This window comes from Thermobia domestica, chromosome 10 (genome assembly GCF_964235325.1).
Source record: "Thermobia domestica chromosome 10, izTheDome1.hap1.1, whole genome shotgun sequence".
NCBI lineage: Eukaryota > Metazoa > Arthropoda > Insecta > Zygentoma > Lepismatidae > Thermobia > Thermobia domestica.
This window is the reverse complement of record NC_137463.1, coordinates 197,473,873-197,499,776: the sequence shown is the minus strand read 5'-3', so window position 1 is coordinate 197,499,776 and position 25,904 is coordinate 197,473,873. Positions and strand designations below refer to the sequence as shown.

The window sequence follows — 25,904 nt, the reverse complement described above, 5'->3', positions numbered from 1 at the left end:
GGCAGATTATTCGGGACACTCTACGTTCCTTTGGGGAATCCCTTGCGCATGCATGGTAGGATTGTGAAACATGCAAAATTCAATACAGAAGGAATGACTTCTTCAGTGAATTTTTTACCCGCCCTCTTTACGTTAGATAGTTCCCGAACTATTGGCGTCCGAAAGTCATTTCCCACGCTTTCGGCACCCTGTTGATGCGAAACTATGTCCGATAGCCGAAAGTTCAAGAGAACTTTTTTCTTGTCTCAGTGGTAGGAGTCACCTCCCAATAGTTGTAACAGTTATTTTGCAACACCCGATATATATATATTTGTGTGTGAATCAAATTGCAAAGGCATGTAGATATAGGGAAAGAGGGGTCCCTGTATTTCCAAACTATTTTCAGCTCCAAAATGTGGTACGTCTGCTATATGCTTAATAAACGTGTTTAATAGTTAATGCATATGAGGGAGGTTTATTATAAAATATTGAATTTTTAAAAAAATCAAACATCATCAATACGGTTTCTGTGCCTAATTAAAACAACTAAAATTAATCATATGCTTTATATTCTCGTTTCCCTAACTGGGCGCACACCATATGCACTCACTACTATATTATTGGATAACAATATCGGAGTTGATACTTTCTTCGAGTTTTTTTTTCCTTTACTATTTTAACCAACATAAACACAAAGTCAGATAAACAGGCTGCTGTAATCAGCATATCTTTTCTTATGAATAGCTTATTGATTCTTTTCTTACAATCCGATTTTAAAAACTTCACTACTGTCAAGATTCGTCTTTTGAAAAGGTAGCATCGTGATAATATAATATTTGTATAGTATGTATGGTGAGTTAAAATGCTCTCATATTCTGAAAGAATTCATTTGGTCTGTTTTTATTGTGTGAAAAGCTTTCCTCCCCTGAAAGTAATGTTCCCCTAGAAGAACCTGCTGGTCACACCTGCGATTATCCTGTAATAAAAGTTGAGCTCTATTTCCAAATTGAAGAAAAGTCCACTAGAAATTAGACGGAAGACAACGCTCGTTTTACTAATTGTATTACATGGAAACCTTTAAAGGTTTGCATCAGGGCAACCAGTTGACATAAAAGATTGTAGTTTTCACGTATGTGTTCGTAATTCTTTCCTCTACTTTGCAGTTGGTGCGCTAATACAATATTTCCAATTAGCGCCTATTGTCAAGATTCGCAGTGGCGCGAAAAGGCAGCGTACAGAACTGCTTTTCGCGAATTGTCAACACCGCTCAAAGCTAATTGGACACCACGTGAATCCAACTCAAAGCTATGCTGCTTATCATTTGAAACACGCAATAAGCAACTATTCAAAGCCAAATGTTTTTACAATTCTCTAGTAACTGTTAATTCCTATTCGCAGCATTACCAACATGTGCTGCTTCATTTATTTCACAATTGGAAATCAATTACATTGTGTAAGATACACTACATGACCTTCTGGAATTCTTGGTTACACAACATCACTCTCAACCTAAATATTAAAAATTGAATCTTTAATCAGTTGGCGATTTTTCGAAATTCTGAATTATTCCAAGGAATTGTAATCTTTTCAGACAATAAGCTTCCTTAAATTACATGTCTCACTGAAGAACCTACATATATTCCTAATTTCGTCTTTATGACGCATATACAACAGAACTTGTATATTAGATTTATCCCTTGCTGATGTATCTCTCATCTCATATTCACAGCAAATTTTGAGTAGAACAATACCAAGAAGGAGATGGTATTAAAATGAAATACATACTGAGTAGTTACATAAATATACGAATGATTACGATTAAGAATAAACTTCATATTTGACTTAATAGTCCAATGTAGTCAAGCGCCCCATATACTGGAATCAAAGTTTCTACTTGTGCCACGAATCAGACAGAGTTGGATACAATCCCAACTTGTATCACTCCAAGCTATTTGTAGCGATTCTACAAATCATTACCATAGATTCATGTAGCACTCTAGGAAGAAAGCCCTTAGCAACATATATGGACGTTTCGACGGAAATATGCCAAAATAACATGCAGACCAGAAAAGCAATGGTGTAAATCGTAGTTCGAAGAGGTAAATGCAATCTCCTTTACATATGCGATTCAGTATTTCTTTTTTCTAAAATATGACATAAAGCGTTGTTTGAAGGAGAGCAGTGTATCTGCTAATAAACATTTCTTAGTATGGGAACTTCTCAGATTGTGCATAATATGCAGCAGACGAGAATGCATGACGTAGCGAATGACAATGATAGTTAGGTTTGTTTTCTGATCATCTATTAAGGATGAAATATTATATTTTTGAGGATAGTGTCTAAAATATATGCTGGTCTCATTGTATTATGGATTGAAGCGGTGTTAGTCAAATCTAGTACAATTCTCAACTGAGGATACCAGCTTGGATATTCACGAGATCATTGCAGTCTCGAGCGCTTGTCGTAACTGGTGAATGAAAACTGGCGCAATATCGTTGGCCCCACTAGTCCATCTGCAGCAGACTGCTTTATACAATCGAAGCACAGAAGTCCACACCCGTCCATATAATCGAAGCAAACACTGCACAAAGTTGTGTTCCGTTACTCTTATGTCGACAAGATGGCGGTCATTATGTGATATCTGATTACGTGGCTTAGTACAAGTTTATTACTCAGTGCGATCTTCTTGAATTCTGTTTCCACACATAAATCACCATTAGAGGGCCTATACTTTGAATAAGTTGGAATGTCATGAAGTGGCATCTCCGTTTCTTCGAAATTGATCAATCTGCTGCATTCGAACTAAGCCGCATGTCAATATTGCGTCCTTTGACGTTGAAGGGGAATATTACAATTTCAGTTTACAATTTCATTTTGTTCGATGGTGCTTAATGATTAAACGTGGTTATACAACATTAGGAGGGGGTCTAATATCAACATAAGAGATGGCAGTGCAAACCAAGCTTGTGCTTCAACATTCAATTAACCCTTGTCCGCATGGTTCAGAAAATATACGCTAATGCTTATGCAGGGCCTCCGACTCCCTGTATGTTATATAAAGAGTTGAATAAGATTTATTGGAAATTTCATGGAAATTACTAATTGCGGGCCCTATCATCGCTCAATTTATTACACAATATATTAACAATTGGTATTTTCATATGTATAAAAAGTTTTAAAACAGTGTCTACAATTGTTTGTATATATATATATATATATATATATATATATATATATATATATATTACAATTAGTAGAAAATTAAAAAAGAACACGCCATAATAAATATTTTCTTCAAATATACTTCTTTCAATTTACTCATTTACTTCATAATTTTGTACTTTATTTTAAGATTCTGTACATACTTCGTGAATCATATTGCTGATCAAAACAGCAATATTTACGCAATTACTGATATTCTTGTATGCAAGTGACATCATTATTTATCAGTTTTGAGAAAAAAATGTTTTTACAAAGAACATGAATTGCAAATAATTTTACTGTGTTCTTTGCAAATGCTTTTCGCACCCTCGCATCATGCCAATGCACTCTGTCTATGAATACTGTAATGGCAATATACACATCTTCTTTTTGCCATTTGTCTTGCTTCTTTTTCACTTGCTGATACTTTTCAGATCCATATATCATCAACGCATCAATTTTTGCTAGTGACAGGTGATCTTAGAATCATCTGGGGTTTCATTATTTTTTCTGCCAGTACCTGTAAGAATAATCGACGATCGTCTTTCTTGTTTTCCTAGTAATTTGGACTCTGCATCCTGAAAACAATGTGACTATTTATTGATGGCACATGAATCATATTTGACCAGAGAGCAAAGAGACACCTTCTAGTTTGTCGTTTGCATGTATAGTCTAAAACTTCTTGCCCCATAACACAACTGCCATAATTACTGAGTTTCTTTTGTGGCTATTTTCATCAACTGCCTTATCATGATGCATGGTTCTTATCAAAATCACTATTTTCTTATTCTTTTCCACTTAGCTTGTGATAGTAATATTTTGCTTGAATGCAAACATTGATGACTCTACTTCCCTATGAAATGACACTCTTATTTCCATTTAAATGTCGTGTTCGTTTTCCTTAGTGTTCCCATAATCGTAAGTCATTGTTGTAGCATATAATCAGCCAGATCAACATTATCAAAGAAATTATCCATAGTAATATTTTCAGAAATTATTTTGCAGAGGTCTTTGACTATATTCATTCCCAGATTTCTTTCCAACTTTGTTTCTTTTGGATTTCTTCCTGCGTATGCAAAACCGCCAACGGCATATGATGATTGAATGCCGCATAAAAAAATTATTTTTATCACGTACTTGGAAGGTTTTCTTGGCATGTATTGAATGAACATACACCTACCTCGAAATGGCACATGCTGTTCATCTACAGTAAGTTCTTTACTCGGAACAATCACTTCCCTACAGTTTCCCAGAAATATTTCCCACTCAAAGCGAATAGGTGTTAGTTTATCATTTTCAACACGGATTTGCCTTGTACGTTTATCAGGAAATCATAAGGCTTTCTTTATGTCTTGAAACCTGTTGATAGGAATGGTGGCATGGAATATTGGTTTGATTCTATAGATTGTAACAGTTCTCTGATTGGCTCATTCCAGCTTTTTTTCTACTCTTGCTAGTAACAGAATGCGAACCAAACCACATTTTTCCACTCTTTTCGTTTCAATGTGGCTTCCCTTCAACCCTCGAATTTTCTATAGTGTAAAATTTCATTCAAGATTTACTTGAAATGAAACAGTCAAACGAAACATTAGGACGTATTGTTTTCTCTCCCTTCGAAACATCTGGAGAAAACTTTATTATATCCTTTGCTGGTTTCCGTGATGGAGGAGGGGTTTTGCTACGAATTGTGTCGTTTGCACTAAAAAGTGTATCGGTATCACTAACAGATGAATCATGATTAGCTTCATTCTCACTGTAGATTTCAGATCCTGATGATGTATTCTTACTACTACCTTTCGAGAGTACACTTTCATCAGGACTCTCACTTACAAATCGGGCAAAATCTTCTTCACACAATTTCTTGGTAGTTAATCTTCTACTAGACATAGATGCCATTTTGCGTTGAAACTGAGAACTAACCCAAATTGCACAAAAAATGTAACCGGGCACTGTACATTGCACCTAGTCACAAAATATAAGCAACAGCGGAAGATGCATATATATATATATATATATATATATATATATATATATATATATATATATATATATATATATATATATATATATATATATATATGTATGGGCCGTTCTGAAAATGGCGCCCACAGACCACAGAATAGTATTCTGAAAATCAACATAAAGCAAAAGATATATATATGTGTACCTTTCGAGTCCTCGTTTGGAGGCACAATTGCATTATGTGGCAACGTCTCAAATAAAGAACCATAGATTAGGTCTACCAGTCCATCAAATATTTACATAGATTCTTTCCAGATGGCAGCTAAATTCGATATTGATTCAAACTTTCACCACCTTTTTAGTCTAGCAATCGATTCAGCTGCTTGTTGAATTCATTGAATAATGCTAATGGCTCCAAGTTGCCACATTGTGAAATTTTGATTTCCCATAGCGGCTGAAGGAGGCTCCGGAGGGCATTAAATTATATAACATTTTTGCTTTATTTTGACCTATAGAATAGTGATCTGTAGCTCGTAGGCGCCATTCATAGTATGCCTGATATATATGAGAACTTTATTGTAACTATTCTGTCGCAGTCTTTGTTCGAACAAGGGAAATAAGTTAGCAGAAGCATTCTAAACAAAAGGCTGATAGATTATGTAAGAAATCTTACGTACAAACAATTGATAACAGCTTGCATAAGTATTGCAGCTCTATCTACTGGCTATATAATAAGTACCTATACCATATTTCTAATGAAATGAAACTATCTGGGCAATACAGCTAAGTTAATATACAAGATGCATATAAAGTCAATACTTAAATAAGTCAGGAAAATTATAAAAATCAAAACTTTAATACTGCGTGATGCCAGATTCAAAGCTTTAGAGGATAGAATGACACCAGAGTACCAACCAAAGCAAACAGAAAAGAAGGAGAGTCAAGTGTGTTTTGTGTAGTGGATAAAATACGTCATTTAGCTGTGTACAATTGTTTCCTTCGGAGTCGGATCCTTTCTACAAAAGGTACAGTTGTAAATGAATTGTCTTCAATTTATTTATAAGAACATCCCATGTGTTAATGTAAAAAAAATTAATTCCACATTAGAATATACTTATTACACAAAATCTTTGTTCCCTTTGTAATATGTCTCTTGACTAAGGAAGCAATGGAAACAAGTTCATGTTATAAAATGATTATGTAGTATTTTGTCGATTGGGAATGACAATAGAAGAAAACTAATGACCATTAAATTATGTCAATTTTAACAGAAATGTCCATTCTCGTACTGAAGGAATCAACTAGAATGTTCATACTTTTGAAATTTTAACTTTTTACATTAAAGATTCTACACATTTGGAAATCACATATCTTTAATGATCATATTGTGTACTGAAGAGCATACGTCCACTTAAATATTTCTCGTATTGAGTATTTTCCATCTAATGAAAGAAAAATCAATAATTGTGAAGCATCTTCCCTTTTTTTCTTAAAAGCAGAAAGAAATGCTTATACATATATTTCTTTATTTTTAATCAAGAGATTATACATCGAATGATACAGTTCCTCCATTAGCAAATCTTCTTATAAGTATTTTTTTTAAATAAAAGATTATTAGCTTAGTGTAGAAATGATTGCCTTTCCATCTTTAGCAGCGAAACTTTAAGAAACACTGATGCACTATTTCACTTTTCGAATTAAGAGATTAATTTCCAAATTTTGTACTAGAAACTTATTGGTATCCTTATGTTCATAACATACGGAATAAATAAAATAAAGAGGCATTTCAATATAGAAATGACCTTTAAGACCTAGGTCTTTTGAGATTATTAAACATACTTCATTGTCTTTAACAGAGAACCTTTATGCTGAATTTACACCTCGACTTAAGCAAATGTTGGCATTTCTCATCTTTAAATATTATTATGGGAACTATAACAATTTGCTACTTACCAGGTAAGAGTCCGAATCTAGTACTCGAGTTATCGAAAGATATGTATGATATGTAAAACAGGCGTGAAACTATGTGCATATGCAAATTTATAGCGACTGAGGGCAACATAGAAAAGCATGAGAGCAGGAAGAAATATTGCCAATCGTAGGGCTCAACAACACACAAGTTCTGTGCATGAATGGCAACAGAAATGAAGATCAATGTTTAGTAGTGGATGATGACATCTGCTCTGTGTTGGCGAATATGAACATCATGGCCACCATATTGAAAGCTGTAATCTTGAATGTGGAATCACAGTGGGAAAAAGAAAGTAGGTCATGTGACATATCAAATAGCACTGACCTGGAATTCATTGATTTTAACCATTCTGTAGTAACTCTATTGTTGGTTGAGAACTAACATACAAGAAAGTCGCGAGAGCATATTTGAACTAACGTCGGAATAATATTTTTGCCGTTTGATGCATTGACAAGAAACAAGCCAAATAGCCTTCCGTAAATACTTGCAGAAAGCGACAAGTATCAGAATGTTCTAATGAGTGTGTGGGAAAGGATATATGTATGCTTGAAACCGTCTGCAACATGTTGGCACAGGATGCACATTTATGAAAAGAGTACAAAGAGTATTTGCACATGCAAAGTGCTGATAATACTGCAGCGTTAAAAATGGATAATTCTCGTAATGTTAAAACACCGATACAAAGGAGGACTGCGAATGACAGGTATAATTACGAAATACTGTTTCCTGTAACAAAATAACGTATAGCATTACTTAAGAAAGTATACTCATAAAGGTACATACCAATCTATGAAGGGCAGTTGATGTAAAGAGTATCATAACAGTGTAATGAAAGCATAAGAATTGTTCACAATATCCACAACAGATCATACATAGATTATTTCACTGATGCTGCTGACAGTCCGATGACGTTTCATAATTAAAACAAAAGGACATTGTAGTCTGGAATTTTTCCAGATGTTCTTCAAGATATCCAGCCATGTAGAAGGCGTGTTTAATGAAATTGGCCAATCGGGGAGCAATAAATTGGAAGCGTAAACGCTCGGAGAGGGACATTAATGGGGTATCATTTCCTTGTGAAACTCAATATTATCAGGAACAGTGGAATGCACCAGTTTATCATTTTCGCTATAAGACCACGAATCAACCAATAGCAAGATGGTATTATCGTGCACATGTGGCCAAAATACCTCAAGAAGAAAAAACTTCAAATCTTCCTTGCACATATTTGCTGATTTTCTAGCAAGTGTCCTGATATTCGAAGGGATTTCATCCATCTTTGCAAGGAGTTTTCCTGTAGGTTTGGCGAATATTATAAGAAATAATGGTGACAACAGTATCCAATCCATTGATATAATGAGCCTCATCATATACGAGTACGTAGCTTCTGTCGTTGATCCTATGCTAAAATACATTCCTTTGAAAAATTTAATAGCAAGTGCCCTGCCCTAATATATTTATTTGTCGAATCAACTTTGATCTGTATTAAAAATATACATTGCCCACATTCTAAATATACTACCATGAACTATTTCATTCATGGAACGCGTTCATTTAACCCTTAACTGCTGTTGTCAAATTGTGTTACACTAACACTGTTGTTGGGTCTATTAGACCCAGCACTATTTTATGTTTATAAATGATACTAGCTTGATTCAATATTACAAATATCTCTATTTTCTGACGTTTTGCAGTCCTTGGAATATTTCACAGTAGCAAATACAAAATAAAATATTTACAACTTGCCACACACATCAAGCTAAGAAACGGGGCAGATGGCGTATTGTGTAGGAAATGACAAGTTCTCTCAAAAGTGTGCAATCTGCCACAAGTTTGTCTGCAAAGCACACTGCACCAACGAACACCTCTGCAAGGACTGTCAGGTGTAATCAAAATACCATGGGTGACAGGGATTACTCCTAACAAAGACACCATATATCTATGAATAAATTTTGTAATGTTACAACGCTATAATTCGGGTATAGTTTGAAATTGTCACGAGCAGCCACTGAGTGTATAGAGCGTAGAAAACTTACTGTAACATAAAGAACGATCTGGTACATTCCCCATTTTATTGTACGTTACAGATTTTTAACTCTCTGAATCAAAATTGATATTTTTAACAAACAAATCGCCTGAGTCAAAGCGACCCAGGTTTAGTATTTTACGTGACTTTTTAGGCTTGGTACTCTAAGGCTTAAAGGCCTGTCCTCTCTGAGATTTTGCTACTTAACCCTACGTTTCGCAAACAGAAAGTTTCTGTATTTATTTTTAAAATCAAACTTTTGTTTCCATTCTTTCTCCCTCGGACCATCATTTCATGACACAACTCTCAAGTTAGGAGATATCGGCGGTAGTGAAAGAATAGCCAAGGTGTTATAGGTACTAGTTTACAAGTCGTGGGCTCGTGAGTCCAAATCCACTGTAAGTCAATTAAACACTTAACTTTAATTTGTTCTCGCAAGCTGTGTGATGACTTCTCTTCACTCAAAGGTCTCTATCTTGGATGAGATACAAGAATCAAGCACATGTTAACCGAGAGATAGAGAGTGGAGATATCTGCAATTGAAATATTATCCGAGCCATTCATCGATATTCATATTTGTTAATGTTTTAGTTCAGTTTTTTCTATTCTTCTTTACAAAGTTAGAGTTCTGGATTACTTAGAGTATAGCAAGGCAAAGTGAGTGATATATTACGGCGTATTACAATAAAGTGCTCGTATTGTTTTGATATCGATTATGCTTCTAATAAAAGTATGATTGTATTATTTATTTGGGATTAAATTACTCAAACTCATGTGCACACAAAATATGACTGTTTGTCATGTTTGATACATATGGCGTTTACTATTGATGTAGTGGTTTTCGATGTAAGTGAAAACACATCCACCTAATTTTTTTTTCATAAAGCTTTACTAAAGATTTTAAAACTGATAACTAACAAACGTGAAGGTAACGTAGAAACGAATAATGTAAAAGATTTAGATACTTTACAAAATACTGTAACCTGTAAAATAAAATGAATGTTTGAACAACATTGATTTTTCCTTGGTATGTCCAAGGTTAAATAAGATCTATTTGTGACTTTCTCATGATATAAATCGCTCTGTAGATATTAAACGGTGTATTATACCTAATTTTTTGGCTGTTTGTTACGCTGACATATTTTGAACAAACTTTTGCACTTGTAGAACGCCTTATGTAGTTCTTAACCAGCAAACCTCACTAGTATTGTTGGTTGCCTAAAGTTGCAGGATATAAAAATGATAGTGTGAATGCACTTTTGCCCGTGTACATATATAGTACCACCGAATAAACAATCAGCTGTCTGAACAATTTTGACAGTATACAAATTTCGCCTTTTTATAATAAGGCAAGTTATAGTAATTATTTATTCTCTACTTTTTTAAGAATCGTCGTTAAGACTTTACGATTTCTCTTATACGTTACTCAATTTAGTTTCGAGACGTTAGAATAGATAATGCTGTTAGTAGAGACCGTTTTGGCAGAAATCTACCTAGAAGTACCGAACTGCTTTGACCACATAATATTAAGTAATCGAAAATATATTGATGACAAATAGGTTGAACTACTGGTGATAATGGACGTTTGTGTACTATAAATAATCATATGAGAGTGAAGAAAAACAAATCGCTTAAATATAAAATATTGTATGCATGCTACATGGAGAAACTAGATGGCAGCAGCAACAATTATGTAAATACTCTGTGACCGAAACTAACAAGTAAATGGTTAACGATCACAACATTGACTATTAAATACCTTGATATATTTTGAGATTAGCAATTCAAATTGATCCTAGTGCAGAAAATGTATATATTGTTATTATAGGACATTTCTTGAGATAATTATACGATGATCTATTTTAAATAGTAAAAAGACTTTTGTGACACTATGAAATGTTGACGTGTTAATAAAATAAAAGCTGGTGGTAACCGTAAGAGACTAAACTAAAATTGACTTTTCTAAGGTTGAAAGACTTGTGCTTAATATACATTAAGATGAATAGCTATGACTAGATTTTGATCTCATACAAAAGTAATTTGTCACAACTTCATTTCATAAAAGCATTTGGCCTAACTAGGAATGCAAACTATGTAGTTTAGTAGATACAATGAAAGTACATCATATTAAGCTACAAAATATACCAAAGGAAGGAAATATACTGCACGAAAACCTGGAGAAGTGAGATCACAATAGACAGTCAACCTAACTCTTTTATATGTTCTCAGTTATCGAGATAGTTACTTAATTTGTTTGTTGAGGCAATATTGAATTATATGAATTCCGATAATACAAGTAACACAGTAATTAAGTACCCAGTTATCAAGATGGACTATATTACAGTACGAAAAATGATGTAAGTGTTGCTGACAAATTCTCAGTAAGTACAGCTTGAAAACAACATGTACCTGATTATGTCTTGCATCAAATATTTGATGCAGTATATCCGAACGGTTGAGTAGTACGAATGACAAACAACAGGATATAAAATAACAAATATTCCTAATAAACGTTGCTGAAAGCTGAGAAAATCAATTTGATATTTAATTGAGTCTGATTGTTTGTCAGGAGATGGACAACCGCAAAAGAAGCAACAATGCCCGTAACACCTGTGTAACGACAATTTAGTTTGCGAAAAAGATGAGTTTGAGATAAGTGCACAATTGAAGTGTAATGAACTATCTAAAAGGAATGTAATGCAGTTTAATTTTACAAATTATATGTCCTGTGCCAAATGTGTGTTTGTGCATTTAAAAGTGTGTGCAACAAATTTTACTAATTGGTTTCTGAAACATGCAAAGAAACAATTCTTGAACTGAATGAAACATGCTAACTATATGTGTCTCAATATTTCAATCTCTATACTCTGGAAATAGAATTAAATTTTAGCCTATATCAAAACGTGTATACTGCTTAGCAGAATATTAGTATGAATATCCTAGCAATATTTTACTAAACTTCTCATATATTCTACTACGTAGAGTGATTTATAATATCATAAAATGTAAAACGATTTCATCATAATAATTGGGCATTGCAATGAGCTGGCCAACAAATAACTTGGTGCTTTTCGCAGGATAAAATTTTCAGTGGCTTTAGTTTTAATTTGTAGCCTTTTATGCACATGGTATTCATTTCTCATCCAATCTAGTTTCGATTTCCTAAATCATCATCAGAAAAGATACTTTATAGGATGCCTTGTTTTTTATCCACTCATGCACTTAATATGGAAACTACTCATTTATTTAAGTGCTATTTTATTGTCTTTAAAAATTGACACCCCTCAATGTTAATACTCGTATCCCCGTTCACCTTTGTCTATATTTAAACATATGAAAATTTATATTTTCATGTTTCAGATTATGAAATATATTTGTCTCCTTTACAATGACTGAATTTAATCAAATCCCTCATACATCTGTGCTTTCTTTCAGTGTTACATAGTACACAAGATAGCCTTCTCCTGATATTTAGAAGGATAAACGTATTTTATTGTTTTCTTTTCCAACTCATACACTGTGAATTTCAGAGATGAAAACCATTAGAAATGTTTATATAAGTAATTAAATTTCACATTTTCGACGTTCAAGACTTTAATGATATAATAAATAATAATAATTATTATTATTATTATCACTATTATTCAAAAGAGATGCGTGGGTATAAATATGTTTTACGTCTTCTTCCTTAAACAATATTGTTAAACAAAACACTATGGATTGATTGAATACCTCACCTGGTTCATCATAAGGTTTAGCCACAGCATTCTGAATCTACGAGAAAAAATTAAATAGCAGTTAATATTACATCTCATTTCCACTACATGTAAATTAAGGGCAAAAACTTAACAGAAGTTGGATATAGGTTTAAAATCATATAATTTTTATCAGTTTATTGTTCTATTTTTCTAAAATGAAGTTAACGAAATAAAGAAATTTTGTCTAGTGTAAAGAGACACAAAAAACTTCTGTGATACAAAAATGTCTTAACATTCTTTATGTATAATTCTATTCTTTACACAGAATACAATATTATAATTTAGTCCAAAACTAAACTATCCATTACAAAAACTAATCGAACCTTATATCTAATTATGGGGTCGGAGGAGATACTAAGAGACTAAATTTCTTCATCTACTTTTACTTTCGGAAGATATGTGGAAGTGTTTTCGCTTATATTTAATTTTTGTTTCAACTATGAAAGTTAGAGAACAATGAAAAGTTATCCGTGTAGTTAAAAGTATTATAGTGCTCTATTCGCTTATAAGTTAATTGCTTTTGAAAAATGTCATTTTGAAATAAGATGACATAAATGCAAATAATGAAACTGAAGAAGTTACAATCTACTGGTTTTGGTAGAAACCAAATAACAACATTCTTCTGGAACAAAAATGAATTTTTCATTGTTCTTTAGCGCACGACAAACAATATTATCATCTGCGAAGTTTTGTTCTTCTTTGAGAAAATTGCTTAGCCAGGTATAGCACTATCGGAAGAGAAAAATGGCCTAAAGCTCTATGTTGCTCCATGTTCGGTCATGTTGTAACTAATGTCGTTCGCATACCATTTTCATCTCACATACTCTTAGTGCGGAAGGGGACAGTAACTTCAAAATAACAGACCAGACAACATTGTTTTTAGTTATTTGCTTTCATAATTTCTCCATACCATTCCTTATCTACTTAGTAAAAGTATTTCAGTCGGACATGCAAGTTTTTCTATTCATTCTATATCTAGAAGAAATGACCCAAGTTCTGCTTGCATCATCTAAGTACTATATATCAAATCTATATTAATTTGTTATTCAATACATCCATCTTTTAACCTATTCATCTGAATGTTAACAATTTAGTATGATTATGGTGGCGCTAGCGCACTTGTTGTGATATTATCATTGTTTTATCTCCGTCTGTTTTTTGGCAGGAATAATCATATCCGTGATATATTACGGTATTTTACTCCTCCGATATATTACTCCTCTTCCTCCAGACTTTCCTCCTTTAAATTAATTCTCTCTCATTCATTTGAAATGTAATGAAATGAAATCTTTAAGTTTTACGTCCCACGCATATGCCGGTTAGGCTAAATTGTACGGTGATGATGAGAGATGAGTGAAAGGGTGGAATGAAGAAAGTGTGAGGAAACGGGAGAACACCGAGAAAACACATGAGCACGGCGTTTTTCACCACAAAGTCCACACGACCGGTTGAAGCTGGGATCGAATCAGGGAACCGAAGCACCGGAGGTGAACGCTCTACCACTGAGTCACTACACCCCCTCGTTCATTTGAATTTATCGTGTGCTTTCTTTACCGACTAACCATTTACTGTAGACAATGTAACATATTGTAGACACATAACGTGATTTTTTTCGAATTTTGTGATATTAAGGGTGCACTCACACTTTGCTATAATATTGAAGGATGTGAAAAAGAAAGTGCATCTCAAATTGGAATGATAATATTTTTTCAAGAAATAATTCAGTTTTTAAAATATTTTGCGACGGTTCTATATGTATAAAAGAGCTACAGTTGGTATATCTTTTTCACAGCTTTGTCGTTGAGAATGTTTTCGCAATAAAATCTTTATATGCTCAATTTGAAATTGCTCTCGGGTGCTCAATTTTAAATGTAATTATAGTATTGTTTCTAATTATTTATCAAGATTACTAAAGATTATGCAAGATACATTTAGTAAAAAAAAATCACATTTATAAAATAATTCAATTCGTTTATCACAATTATAACTATATTACTTATAAACCGGAAAGAATAAAAGGAACACTCTATTGGGTGTTTGAGATTCTCGCTATAATGAAATTTTATTTACATAATTATTGTCAGTATTTCATTCTTATGGTGTTTTAAAACAAGTTTTAAGTTTCTTTATCAAGCAGGCCAAAATACTAAAATTGCAAATCTAAGTAGATGTCCGCGCTTCTGTTTAAATAGAGAATGTCCCAAAATTTTGATCGAGTATATTTTTCAAAGGAAGGTTGATAGAGACACGATCTTTGTGGCAAAAGTTAGTGTTGTCTACGGAAATATTTTGATAATAAAGCTTGTGAGACAAACTATAGCACTGAATTATAGAAATTGTTTAAATTATTAGAAATGTAATTGAAAGAAGCAAATTACTTATAATCCCATTTCTGGAACAGAGAAAACAATTAAACGGGGCAATTCTTCATCTAAACGTTTAGTATGCATAAACATTTACCGGAGGGGAACAAAACTTAGATGTTGGTTTGCAGTGTTGACAGTTGTAAAGGGAACTTTTATGTTTTGAGGAAAAAAAAATAAAATAGCACATAATGGCAAAATCGAAACATCCGTCTAAACTTCTACCACAGGCTTAATATATTCCGGCAGATGATGGGCAATGTGATTTATCAATAAAATAATAAATCGACTTATGTTGCAAAAGGACGGTAAAATATTTCTCACCTCCAGCTGGCAATCCGTACTGACAAGGGAAGAGAGGGAGATCATACATCGAAGTGGACGATGGTTTATACAGCAATCGAAAACACTAATGACGCTTATCACGAAATTGTAATAAAAATGTTCTGAATGGATATACTGTTCGAGTTTTTTCATATACAGGGTATCCAGAAAATCCGTTTCCAGAGCTAGAAATTGCAAGGACACAGATGCCGAAAGGGGAAACTCGTGTTTGATTATTTTACAAGTACAACGTATCAAAGCAAAAAGATTTGTCCCAGGGCCACCCGCACGGTCCCAGGCGGAGTCCAACTCAAAAACTGCAAATGATTAGGGGTCAAGTAGTATATCGTTGGAAACCTGTTGAAAAATGAAAGAAGACGAAACAAGTTTTGACTCTCTAAAATTCCCTGTGCAAAATGGCGGACAATATGTCAAAATGTCGTTTGAAAATTTCGAGCACTATCCCATCTGGACCCTGTGCAGGACCCTGGGACAACTACTTTTACTTTCAATTATTGTACTTTTGAAGTGACGATACACGATTTTCCTGTTTTTGCACTTGTCTCACTGTTTCAGGTTTTGGGGGGTGACCATGGACTTTACAATGACGTTCTTGCTGTCATTTTGGCAGGCCACTATTTTTCACAGGGAATTTTAGGGAGTCAAGACATGCTCTGTCTTCTTTCATTTTCCAACAGGTTTCTAACGATATGCTACCTGATCCCTAACCATTTGCAATTTTTGAGTCCGACTCCGCCTGGTATCCTGCGGGTGGCCCTGGGACAGCAGTTTTTGCTTTGATACACTGTACTTTTAAAACGATTATATATGTTTTTCCTTGTTTTTTTATCTGTCTCATTGTTTGCGATTTCTAGGGGGTAAACAAATGTTCTGAATGCCCTATATATGCATATAACTCGCACAATACGTTTATATGCTTCCGGAAAATCTTTATTACGGTTTCGTGATAAGCGTCATTAGTACTATCGATTAGTGTATAAACCATCTTCGATTTCGATTTATAATCTCTCTCTGGTCCCTTGTGAGGGAGAGAAAATACATAGCTCTTTCTTCGCAGTGGAATGTGGCTTAGATTCAAGTATTTGTCGAATTTCGTTGTATGTTGTGTTCTATTGCACTAATCATTCATTAGTTCTTTTTCTTTTCTTTTTTTTTTGCTTTTTTTTTGTAATATTGCCGTCTCCGTAGAAAACAGAACAACAATATTTATTTTTGTTTTTAAACCTATTCGTATGAAGTGCTTAGAGAGAGATTTCAAGAAAACTTTCCCAACTCAATAGGCCACACAAAAGCAAAATATGGCGCCTTGTGCAATGATTTTGTGAGACTGGTTCTGTTTGTGACAAGTCTCACCCAGGATTACCTACAGTTATAACTGCACACGCCCTTCACAATGTAAAGGTACGGATGACAAATTCGATAAGAAAGTGTGTTCCAAAGTTTGCCGTCCCATTCGGATTACCTAAAACTACCGCTCACAAAGCCATGTAGAAGTTGAAAGTGCACTCAAATAGAATTGTGCCGTACAAGAGCTTTAGGAAAATGATAATGAAGTACGAGTGAGACACTGGCATTGGTTTCATTCCTTAATTAGAGATAATGGTGTAGGTATATTGGATAAGGTCTTTTACATCAACGAGGCGTCACTCCATTTGAAAGTTACAAAAATAGCCACACTTCTCTATACTGATCCAGCGAGAATCCACATGCTTTACATGAAGTCCCGCTTAAAATTTTCAGAAAGTGAGTGTGTGCTGTGCGATAAAGGGACGATTTATCGTAGATCCTCTCATCTTCAATGTAACTATTGATGTCGTTGTCTATTGAGACTTAATTATGAAATTATTTATCGTATTAAAAGACAATGATTGAGATTCCTGGTTGCAGCAAGACAAAGTCATGTGCCATACGTCTAATAAAACTTTAGAAATATTCCAAGATTCTTTGGTGATCGCATAGTTTCCAAAACATTATGGCCTGTCCGCTCACCACACTTAGCATCGGTTTACTTTTTTCTTTGCAGTTTCTTGAAGGGAAAGATATACGAAAACAACTCCAGAGCTATAGAGCAATTGGAATGGAACGTTGACACAGAAGAGGAATCAATTACTGGGGATGTACTTCGTTACGTTTCACGGAACATGATAATGCGCTTAAAATTGTGTCTGGAGGAGCATAAAAGCAGGTTTGAACATTTACTGTAAAGTCCCTGCTTCCTTTTCTCAAACCGGTACTGACTATCAGATGCAGGTGAGTAAACGGTTTTATTGTATTTCTTTATTCCAAATGATGCGCTTATTATTATCTGATTTTTTAAATTACACTTCAGGTCATTTATACAATTCAACGTTACGATCTTTTTCATTGCTTTTATTATCAAATTATCTCCATAGGCAACACACATAAACTAAATTTCTAACACAAGTTATATCTCTAGAGAAAAACGATTGAAATAGGGAACGAATGAAATGAATGAAGAAAGTAAGATACGATGGAACATGTCAAATACAAGAATTCGGACTTATACACTACAAAACTCGTTGTTCGAACTGTTACGGAGCCAGGAACCTCCGCATTGAGCTATCACAGTTCCTTATAAATTGTATTTTTGTAATAAATTATTGAACCTCCTTTAACTCCTAAGGATAAGCGCTTTCAGTTAATTAATATTACAGAAAATATGGTAGATCATGTTGCTTATGCGCTACTTATTTTCTACTCAGATATTATGTCATAAAGGCAGTCCACTGGTATAAGATGAGTTCGCGGTGATACATCTTACTTTCATTTTTACAAATATTAAATATCGAATTTTAGTTCAACACCTGTTAGCCCTTAGCTGCGCTTCTCCCTTGCGAGTAGCAAGCAGCAGGTGGTAAACATCGTTACGAATTCAGCTTATTCATTTCTAGTGGTCACTTAGGTCTTAAAATGATATAAATATGTGTACATTCCGTATGTGATTTCCACTGCATCAAATCTGTTGAAATTATCATCATACACTACTGATATGAAAATCTATCTTATAATAAAATCACTATAATGACAAAACGCGTGCTCTAAGTTTATTATTTGTAGTTTATTGAAGCACACAGAAAGACCATTACAAAGAAATGAAGCCTGATTATTAGTAGTCTTTACTAAGTGCCTCTCTGTATAAGTAAAAAAAAAACACTTCCTAAGTAAAGAAATTAGTACTCATATTGGTATATACAGGAGTTGGAAAAAATGCGAAACGTTTGCAAAAGTGTGAAAATCAAACCTAGTATGGTGTGGGGCCTCCTTTTGAGACCAAAACATCTTGAATCCGACGTAGAATGGACGTATACAGCTCCTGAATTGTGGTGTGTGGAATCTTGTACCATTCTTCCTCCAAAACATGCTCCAATTCCTTAAGGGATGCTGGTGGAGGGGAATGAGACCAAACACGCATTTCAAACTCAGACCACAATGGCTCCATGATGTTTAGATTGATGGCTCCATGATTGTGGGACCTAGGGGAGGTGTGATAGCTCCTGGTCATGCTCCTCAAATCATGATTTCACCATTTTTTCAGCGTGACAGAGTGCCAAATCATTTTGGTAGATGTAATCACCATCAGGGAACAATATTTGAGCCACGCGTAGAACCTGGTCCCCCAAAATGGCCTCCATACGCAAACACGATCGGTTGTTGGAAACAATTTGAAGATCGATTCATCGGACATCATTACGTGTTTCCACTGTTCATGAGTCCACGCCTTGTGGTCTTCGCATTTACTGGTGTGACCAGAGGTTTGGCGATAGCGGCCCTGCCATGAATCTTCATTTTATGAAGTTCCCGTCGCACTTTTTTCGGTTAAAGCGGGTTGTGTAGACCGGAATTGTTTCATACGTAATTTTCATTGCAGTGGTCTTCTTTTCAGCTGCTACAATACGTTTTAATACCCTCCGGTCCCTATCTGACAGAGTTGTCTTTCGACCACTGTTCCGCTTTGGAGACGTCGTTTGAATATGAATTGTTTTTGCCCTCGTGACATTGGACGTAGTGCCTTTTGATATCCCAATAATGTTCACCACTGTTCCACTGAAGCTCCAACCAGACGGGCACTGACGATCATGCCTCTTTGGAAATCTGAACTGTTTTTAATTTTTTTGTCTACCCCCCCCCCCATATATATATATAGATAGACTGTTTCATAATTCGTGTAATTTTCTACACCACTGGGAGAAGGTGAAGTTTTCACACTATTAATACAAAATTTGGCACTCTTATTGAGAAATATCAGATTTTTTTGAATTTCTAAAGGAAATAGGAGGAAATTGCTCTTTAGCCCCATTTTTGGGAGTGTAAACACAAAAGTTCAATTTCCTTATGGGAGATTCAATGTTAAATTTTGGAAGCTGTTTTCTACAATAATTATTCGTAAAGATTTTGGGGCAAATGAGTTGTATTTGTTACTAAATACAAAAACACACTCATTTACAAAGCTATTAATGCCGCCTCGAACATTATTTTGAGGAGGCCCCCCTTTTGGGGGGCAAGGGGCGGAAAAAGGTGGTGGGTGATGTGTTACTAAAATCCCAAAATTTATTTTCGGAGTGCCAGTATACGTCAGATTAATCACGAATGTCACAGAATTAATGCTCCAATGCTCCTTACATGTAAGAGTGAATGATATTGGGGCTACAGCCCCCTTTCAAAAATAAGAAAATCACCATAAATATCCTTACTAGGGACATACAAGAAGAAGGTATTTTTTGTTAATTAATGTGAAATTTGGCATCATTGCAACAAAAAAGTATGCGTTTTTTAAATCTGGAATGTTATTTTGGTAACCACCGCCTTAGGGGGACACATGGGGCGAAGCATAAGATGATTGATCTTTACAAAAATTCAAAATTTTGTTCCGGAAATGCCAGTGAGCATCAGATTATTCACAAATGTCACAGAAGTAATATTCTAATGTTCCTTGCATGTGTCAGTTACTTATATGGAGCTATAGCCCCCTTTCAAAAATTGAATAAAACACATGATAAATATCCTTAGTATTGACATACGGGAAGAATGATTTTTTACTGAATTAATGTGAAACTCGGCATCGGGTTAGCAAAAAGTTATGCGTTTACCAAATCTGGAATATTATTTAGGTAATGTACCGCCTCAGGGCTGCACAGGGGCTGAAGCTAAAGTTATTGGATCTTTTTAAAGTTTCAAATTTTATTTTGGAAAATACAATGTGTGTCAGTTTGATCACAAATAATGCAAAATTAATAATCCGATGCTGTTTGCATGTGCCAGTGACTGATATTGAACTACAGCCCCCTTTCAACAGTTACATTAAAAATTTATAATAAATATCGTTAGCAGGGATATTTACGGAAGAAACTATATTTTGTCAGTTAATGTGAAATTAGGCGTTGTGATAGTAAAAATCTGGAATATTATTTTGTCAATAGGGGGCACAGGGCACGAAGGGTAATTTGGTACATTTTGGGATCATAGGGGGAGGACAGATAGAAATTCCAAATTTTATTTTGGAAGTGCTCATAAGTGTCAAATTAATTGCAAGATGCACAGAATTAATACTCCATACTGCTTTTATGTACCAGTGACTAATATGTTACTACAGCTATCTTTGAAAAACATCATAAATATGATTATTCTTACGCAAAGACCTACTGGCAGAAGCATTTTTTTTACAATGTGAAATTTGGCATTATTTTTAGAAAAAATGTTTGTGGCAATAAGATAATACCCATGTGTGGATTTCTTTAGGGGCGTGGACTCAGAATTTCTTTTGCCTAATGGGAGTGTGACATGGGTAAATTTGCATTTTTAGTTAGAAAATACAATAACACTCTTTCGCTAATACCTATGATGATGGATGAGTCTGGAATTTTATTACGGCCATTCCTCCTTATTGAGGAACATAAAACAAAGAATTGTCCAGAGCGTAGTCATCCAGATATGTTGGAGAAGGTGTTCACAGTGGCTCTAGTAAATCGCATTAATTCATTCATGTCTTTCTCGTTCACGAGGGCATGCTGAATAAAGTAAGTTCATTTTATCTGTCCTACACTTAGATTAATGAAATCTTTAAACAATTTAGTTAATGACAACTAAGCCAAAAAGATGTTGTTTTTAGAAAGGGATAATATCTTTTCTTGGGTTTATGGTATAGCCTGACTCAACCTGATACTTATTCCTCGAGAGACATCTGTTTTTACTACAACCATGTGTCTATAGTATACGATTTCCTGACGTGCTTACATGTGCAGTATACGAGTAGCCTACTGCGTGGAAAGTGGGATCATCCAGTTATTGTGGAAGAAGTAGTGAAAAGATACGCTTTTTCTATGAATAAAGAAAACAATATTCTAATTATTTAAAAAAAATACTTCTCATTAAAATATTTTCGTTCGTGGTACCTGCGGCATTTTCCATTGTCATTTTCTGTTCTATTTCGAGCTGGTTTACTTAAATGTGCAAAAAGTATGCTGGTGACTTTGTGTGTGATTTTATGCTATAAGAACAGACCAATTTGGTTTGTAAAAACGCAAAATTATTTGATTATATTCCAGTGATGGCAAAACACGAAGCTATATCCTCAATCTGTTACAGTGACTGACGATATTCATTTACACTGGATTCAAAACTTTATAAAAATCATAACATTCTTCTACAATAGTGACATATTACACATTAATTGTAAAACATATTTACCTCCTCCCCGTACGTCCCTGCTAAGGATATTTACCGTAAATTATATGATTTTTGGAAGGGTGGCTGTAGCCCAATATCAGTCACTGGCACATGCAAGGAGCATCAGAATATTAATTTTGTATTATTTGTGATCAATCTGACACACGCATTGGATTTTCCAAAATAAAATTTGAAATTTTTATAAAGATCCAATAACTTATGCTTCAGCCCCTGCGCCCGCCTAAGGAGGTACATTACCAAAATAATATTCCAGATTTGATAAATGCATAACTTTCTGCTAACCCAACACCGAGTTTCAAAATTATTTGAGAAAAAAACATCCTTCCCCTACGTCAATACTAAGGATATTTATGATTTTTTAAATTTTTGAAAGGGGGCTATAGCCCCATATAAGTCACTGACCATGCAAGGAGCATTAGAATATTAGTTCCGAGACATTTGCGATAAATCTGACGCTCAGTGGCATTTCCGGAACAAAATTTGGAATTTTTATAAAGAGACATCACCTGATGCTTCGCCCCCTGTGCTCTCCTAGGCGGTGCGCTACCAAAATAGCATTCCAGATTTCAAAAACGCATAATTGTTTGATACAATGATGCCAAATTTCACATTAATTAATAAAAAATACCTTCTTCTCATATGTCTCTACTGAGGATATTTATGGTAAACTTTTATTTTTGAAAGGGAGTATTGCCCCACATAAGTCACTGACACATGCAAGGAACATAAGAATCTTATTTTTGAAGGGGGCTGTAGCCCCATTATCAGTCACTCTTACATGTAAGGAGTATTGGACCATTAATTCTGACATTCGTGAATAATCTGACGTTTACTGGCACTCCGAAAATAAATTTTGGGATTTTGGTAACACATCACCCTCACCTTTTTACGCCCCTTGCCCCCCAAAAGGGGGCCCTCCTAAAATAATAATTGTGACGGTTTTACTAGCTTTGTGAATGAGTGTTTTTGCATTTTGTAACAAATACAGCTCATTTGTCCCAAAATCTTTACGTATAATTATTGGAGAAAACTGCTTCCGAAATTTAACATCGAATATCCCATAAGAAAAATGAACTTTTGTCTTTACACCCCCAAAAGGGAGCCTAAGTAGAAATTTTCTCCTATTTCCTTTAGAAATTCAAAAAAATTCAGATATTTCTCAATAAAAGCGCCAAATTTTATATTAATAGTGTGAAAACGTCATCTTCTCCCAGTGGTGTAGAAAATTACACGAATTATGAAACAGTCTATATATATATATATATATATATATATATATATATACATATATATATATATGTGTGTGTGTGTGTGTGTGTGTGTGCGTGTGTGGTGGGGGGTGTATGAAATTACACGAATTATGGAACAGTCTGTATATATATATATATATATACCGGTATATATATATATATATATATATATATATATATATATATATATATATATATATATACCGAATAATTGTAATATTGTAATATTGTAATATTCACATTAAATTGGTATATGCTGCATGTTCAATTATTAAAGGCATGACTTACCAGATATAAAGTTAGTGATAGTAGAAACATTTGAATACCTTCCATCTTGAGAGACTGACACTTCTGCATTCTGTTTCAAGTTATTATATATACTCAGTAATCAAATCGAGTGAGCAAAATGTTTATTTTGATATTTTTCTTATTTTTTATTGCAATTTAAACAGGTGCATTTAATGGAAAAGTCAATCACACTAGAAATAAAATATTTGTTTCAAATAATATGGTTGCACAACTTTCTTTATAGTAGGATTATGTTCGGATACAATCACGTAATAAATTAAATTAACACCTTATTTTCATAAATGAATTGTAGTATAATATATACTTTACTTAATTTTCTCGCTCTCTATCAGTGCAGAAAAGTTGCGAAAGCCTTAATTCGTAACAGGTGTTGCAAGTGTTCTGTTAGTTCAAGTATGGATTTTGTATTCACATTATTATTCTGCTTAAATGAGTAATATCTAAAGAACAATATCCTGAATTTGAATTCGATATTCATTTTAACTTACACAGTAATATCTAATATAAAATTCACTTAAGAAATTCATTCAATTTGCATCTGACTTATACATACTTTTCAAACATTACATATTGCATCATATACAATGTTTCGAAATTATAGAAATGTATAGCCTTATTAACACGAACAGTTACAACATGGATTAAAAATAGAATTACTGACATTGAGTTTAAGTTTCTTTTTATTTAAAATATTTTCATATCACATCTTAAGATTTGTTTATTATAGAACCTTTAAAAATATTTTAAAAATATAAATCAAATTTTCAATCTAATCGTGAAGTATGTGAGTTTGATAAATTTCGTGGAATATCTCAAGAGTACAGCAAATCTAACATCATATTCATGAATATATTTAATTTTGGCCTTTTGCAAGTGTGGGCTAATATTTGTAAAGACATCAACCTCAAGGTATTTTCTTACTTACAAGTTCCGCGTTAAATATATTTTGAAAAAGATACCTTAAATATTTAATATCTATTGGCCGATGTGACTGTACACGTTAGCAATCATAGTACTCGATTCGAATATACTATTTAAAATTAAGGATGTTGGTCGTGAAGTATTTTTTGTATGCTATCAAGCGTCAAGCTGGATTATTTCGCTGAAGGGGAAAGGTTAAAATTCGAGAGGCTAGAAATCGATGAATAACTTATTTTATTTCCTTAAACTTACCTTTAATCATGTTGCATACGATTAAGGGTTCTACGATTAAGAAACAGATCCTATAACGTAGAGTGATCCACTCTCCCATTCTAACATGGAATTTGTTTTTTATGATTAGTTTTGAATCTGGTCACTAACAATTACCCAACCCAATATATTACTTTAATCACGTAGATTTAAACGCTCATTATCACTTTCTGAAATTTATACATATTTCGATATCTGATATTGGGTTACACAAATTCAAATTGGCTCAGATGAAAACGATAAATATAATAAAGTAAGAATGAATGCATTTATATTGTGTAACATTGTGCCCACATCTTGTTCCTGTTTGCAACATTTAGTAGTGCAGTATAGGAATTTATGTTCAATGTAGACGTAACAAATTTGCTTAAGTGCATTGTTCTTCTCGCAAGGTACTATTTACAAAGACTCTCGAAGTATCAATTTCTGAGTATATGACACATAACATGTAAATGAGAATGCTGTGAGATATTTTATGATAGCAATTACAACTTTTAACAGAAAAAATGGGAAAAATTATTTTTTCTACAAAACTGAAGAAATATAATTGCACAATGTAGGAAATTGAGATGTTAATACGTACTGGTCACAAGTCTTCAAATATGTTAACAGAAAAGAAATAAAATACAGTGTTGTTACATATTCGAATCTTTAACTGTAACTATACCTGTATATACGCCTTTTCGATATAACTCATGTCTCCATTCGAAGACTAAAATAATACAGAAACATTTATCAGCCAAAGTTTAGGAATCATCAAAAAGACATACGTTTAAGTTTGCGTTTGCTGAATCGCAGGTTAATTGAAACGAACACAAGACTTCACCGATTAAGGTAGCTTTC

At 33.9% G+C, this 25,904-nt stretch overlaps 1 protein-coding gene across 1 annotated transcript in view; it reads right to left on the bottom strand.

Annotated features, from left to right (window-relative positions):
• The window catches only part of LOC145661729 (trypsin-1-like), a 157,672-nt gene extending 133,754 nt beyond the window's left edge, over nucleotides 1-23,918 (bottom strand). Inside the window, exons 1-2 of the mRNA XM_081727064.1 lie at nucleotides 23,850-23,918; nucleotides 12,878-12,914 (exon numbers count right to left, since the gene is read on the bottom strand). Of these exons, the coding sequence (XP_081583190.1) occupies nucleotides 12,878-12,914; nucleotides 23,850-23,918 (106 nt within the window). The remainder of the gene's footprint in view (nucleotides 1-12,877; nucleotides 12,915-23,849) is intronic.
• Between the last annotated feature and the right edge of the window lie 1,986 nt (nucleotides 23,919-25,904).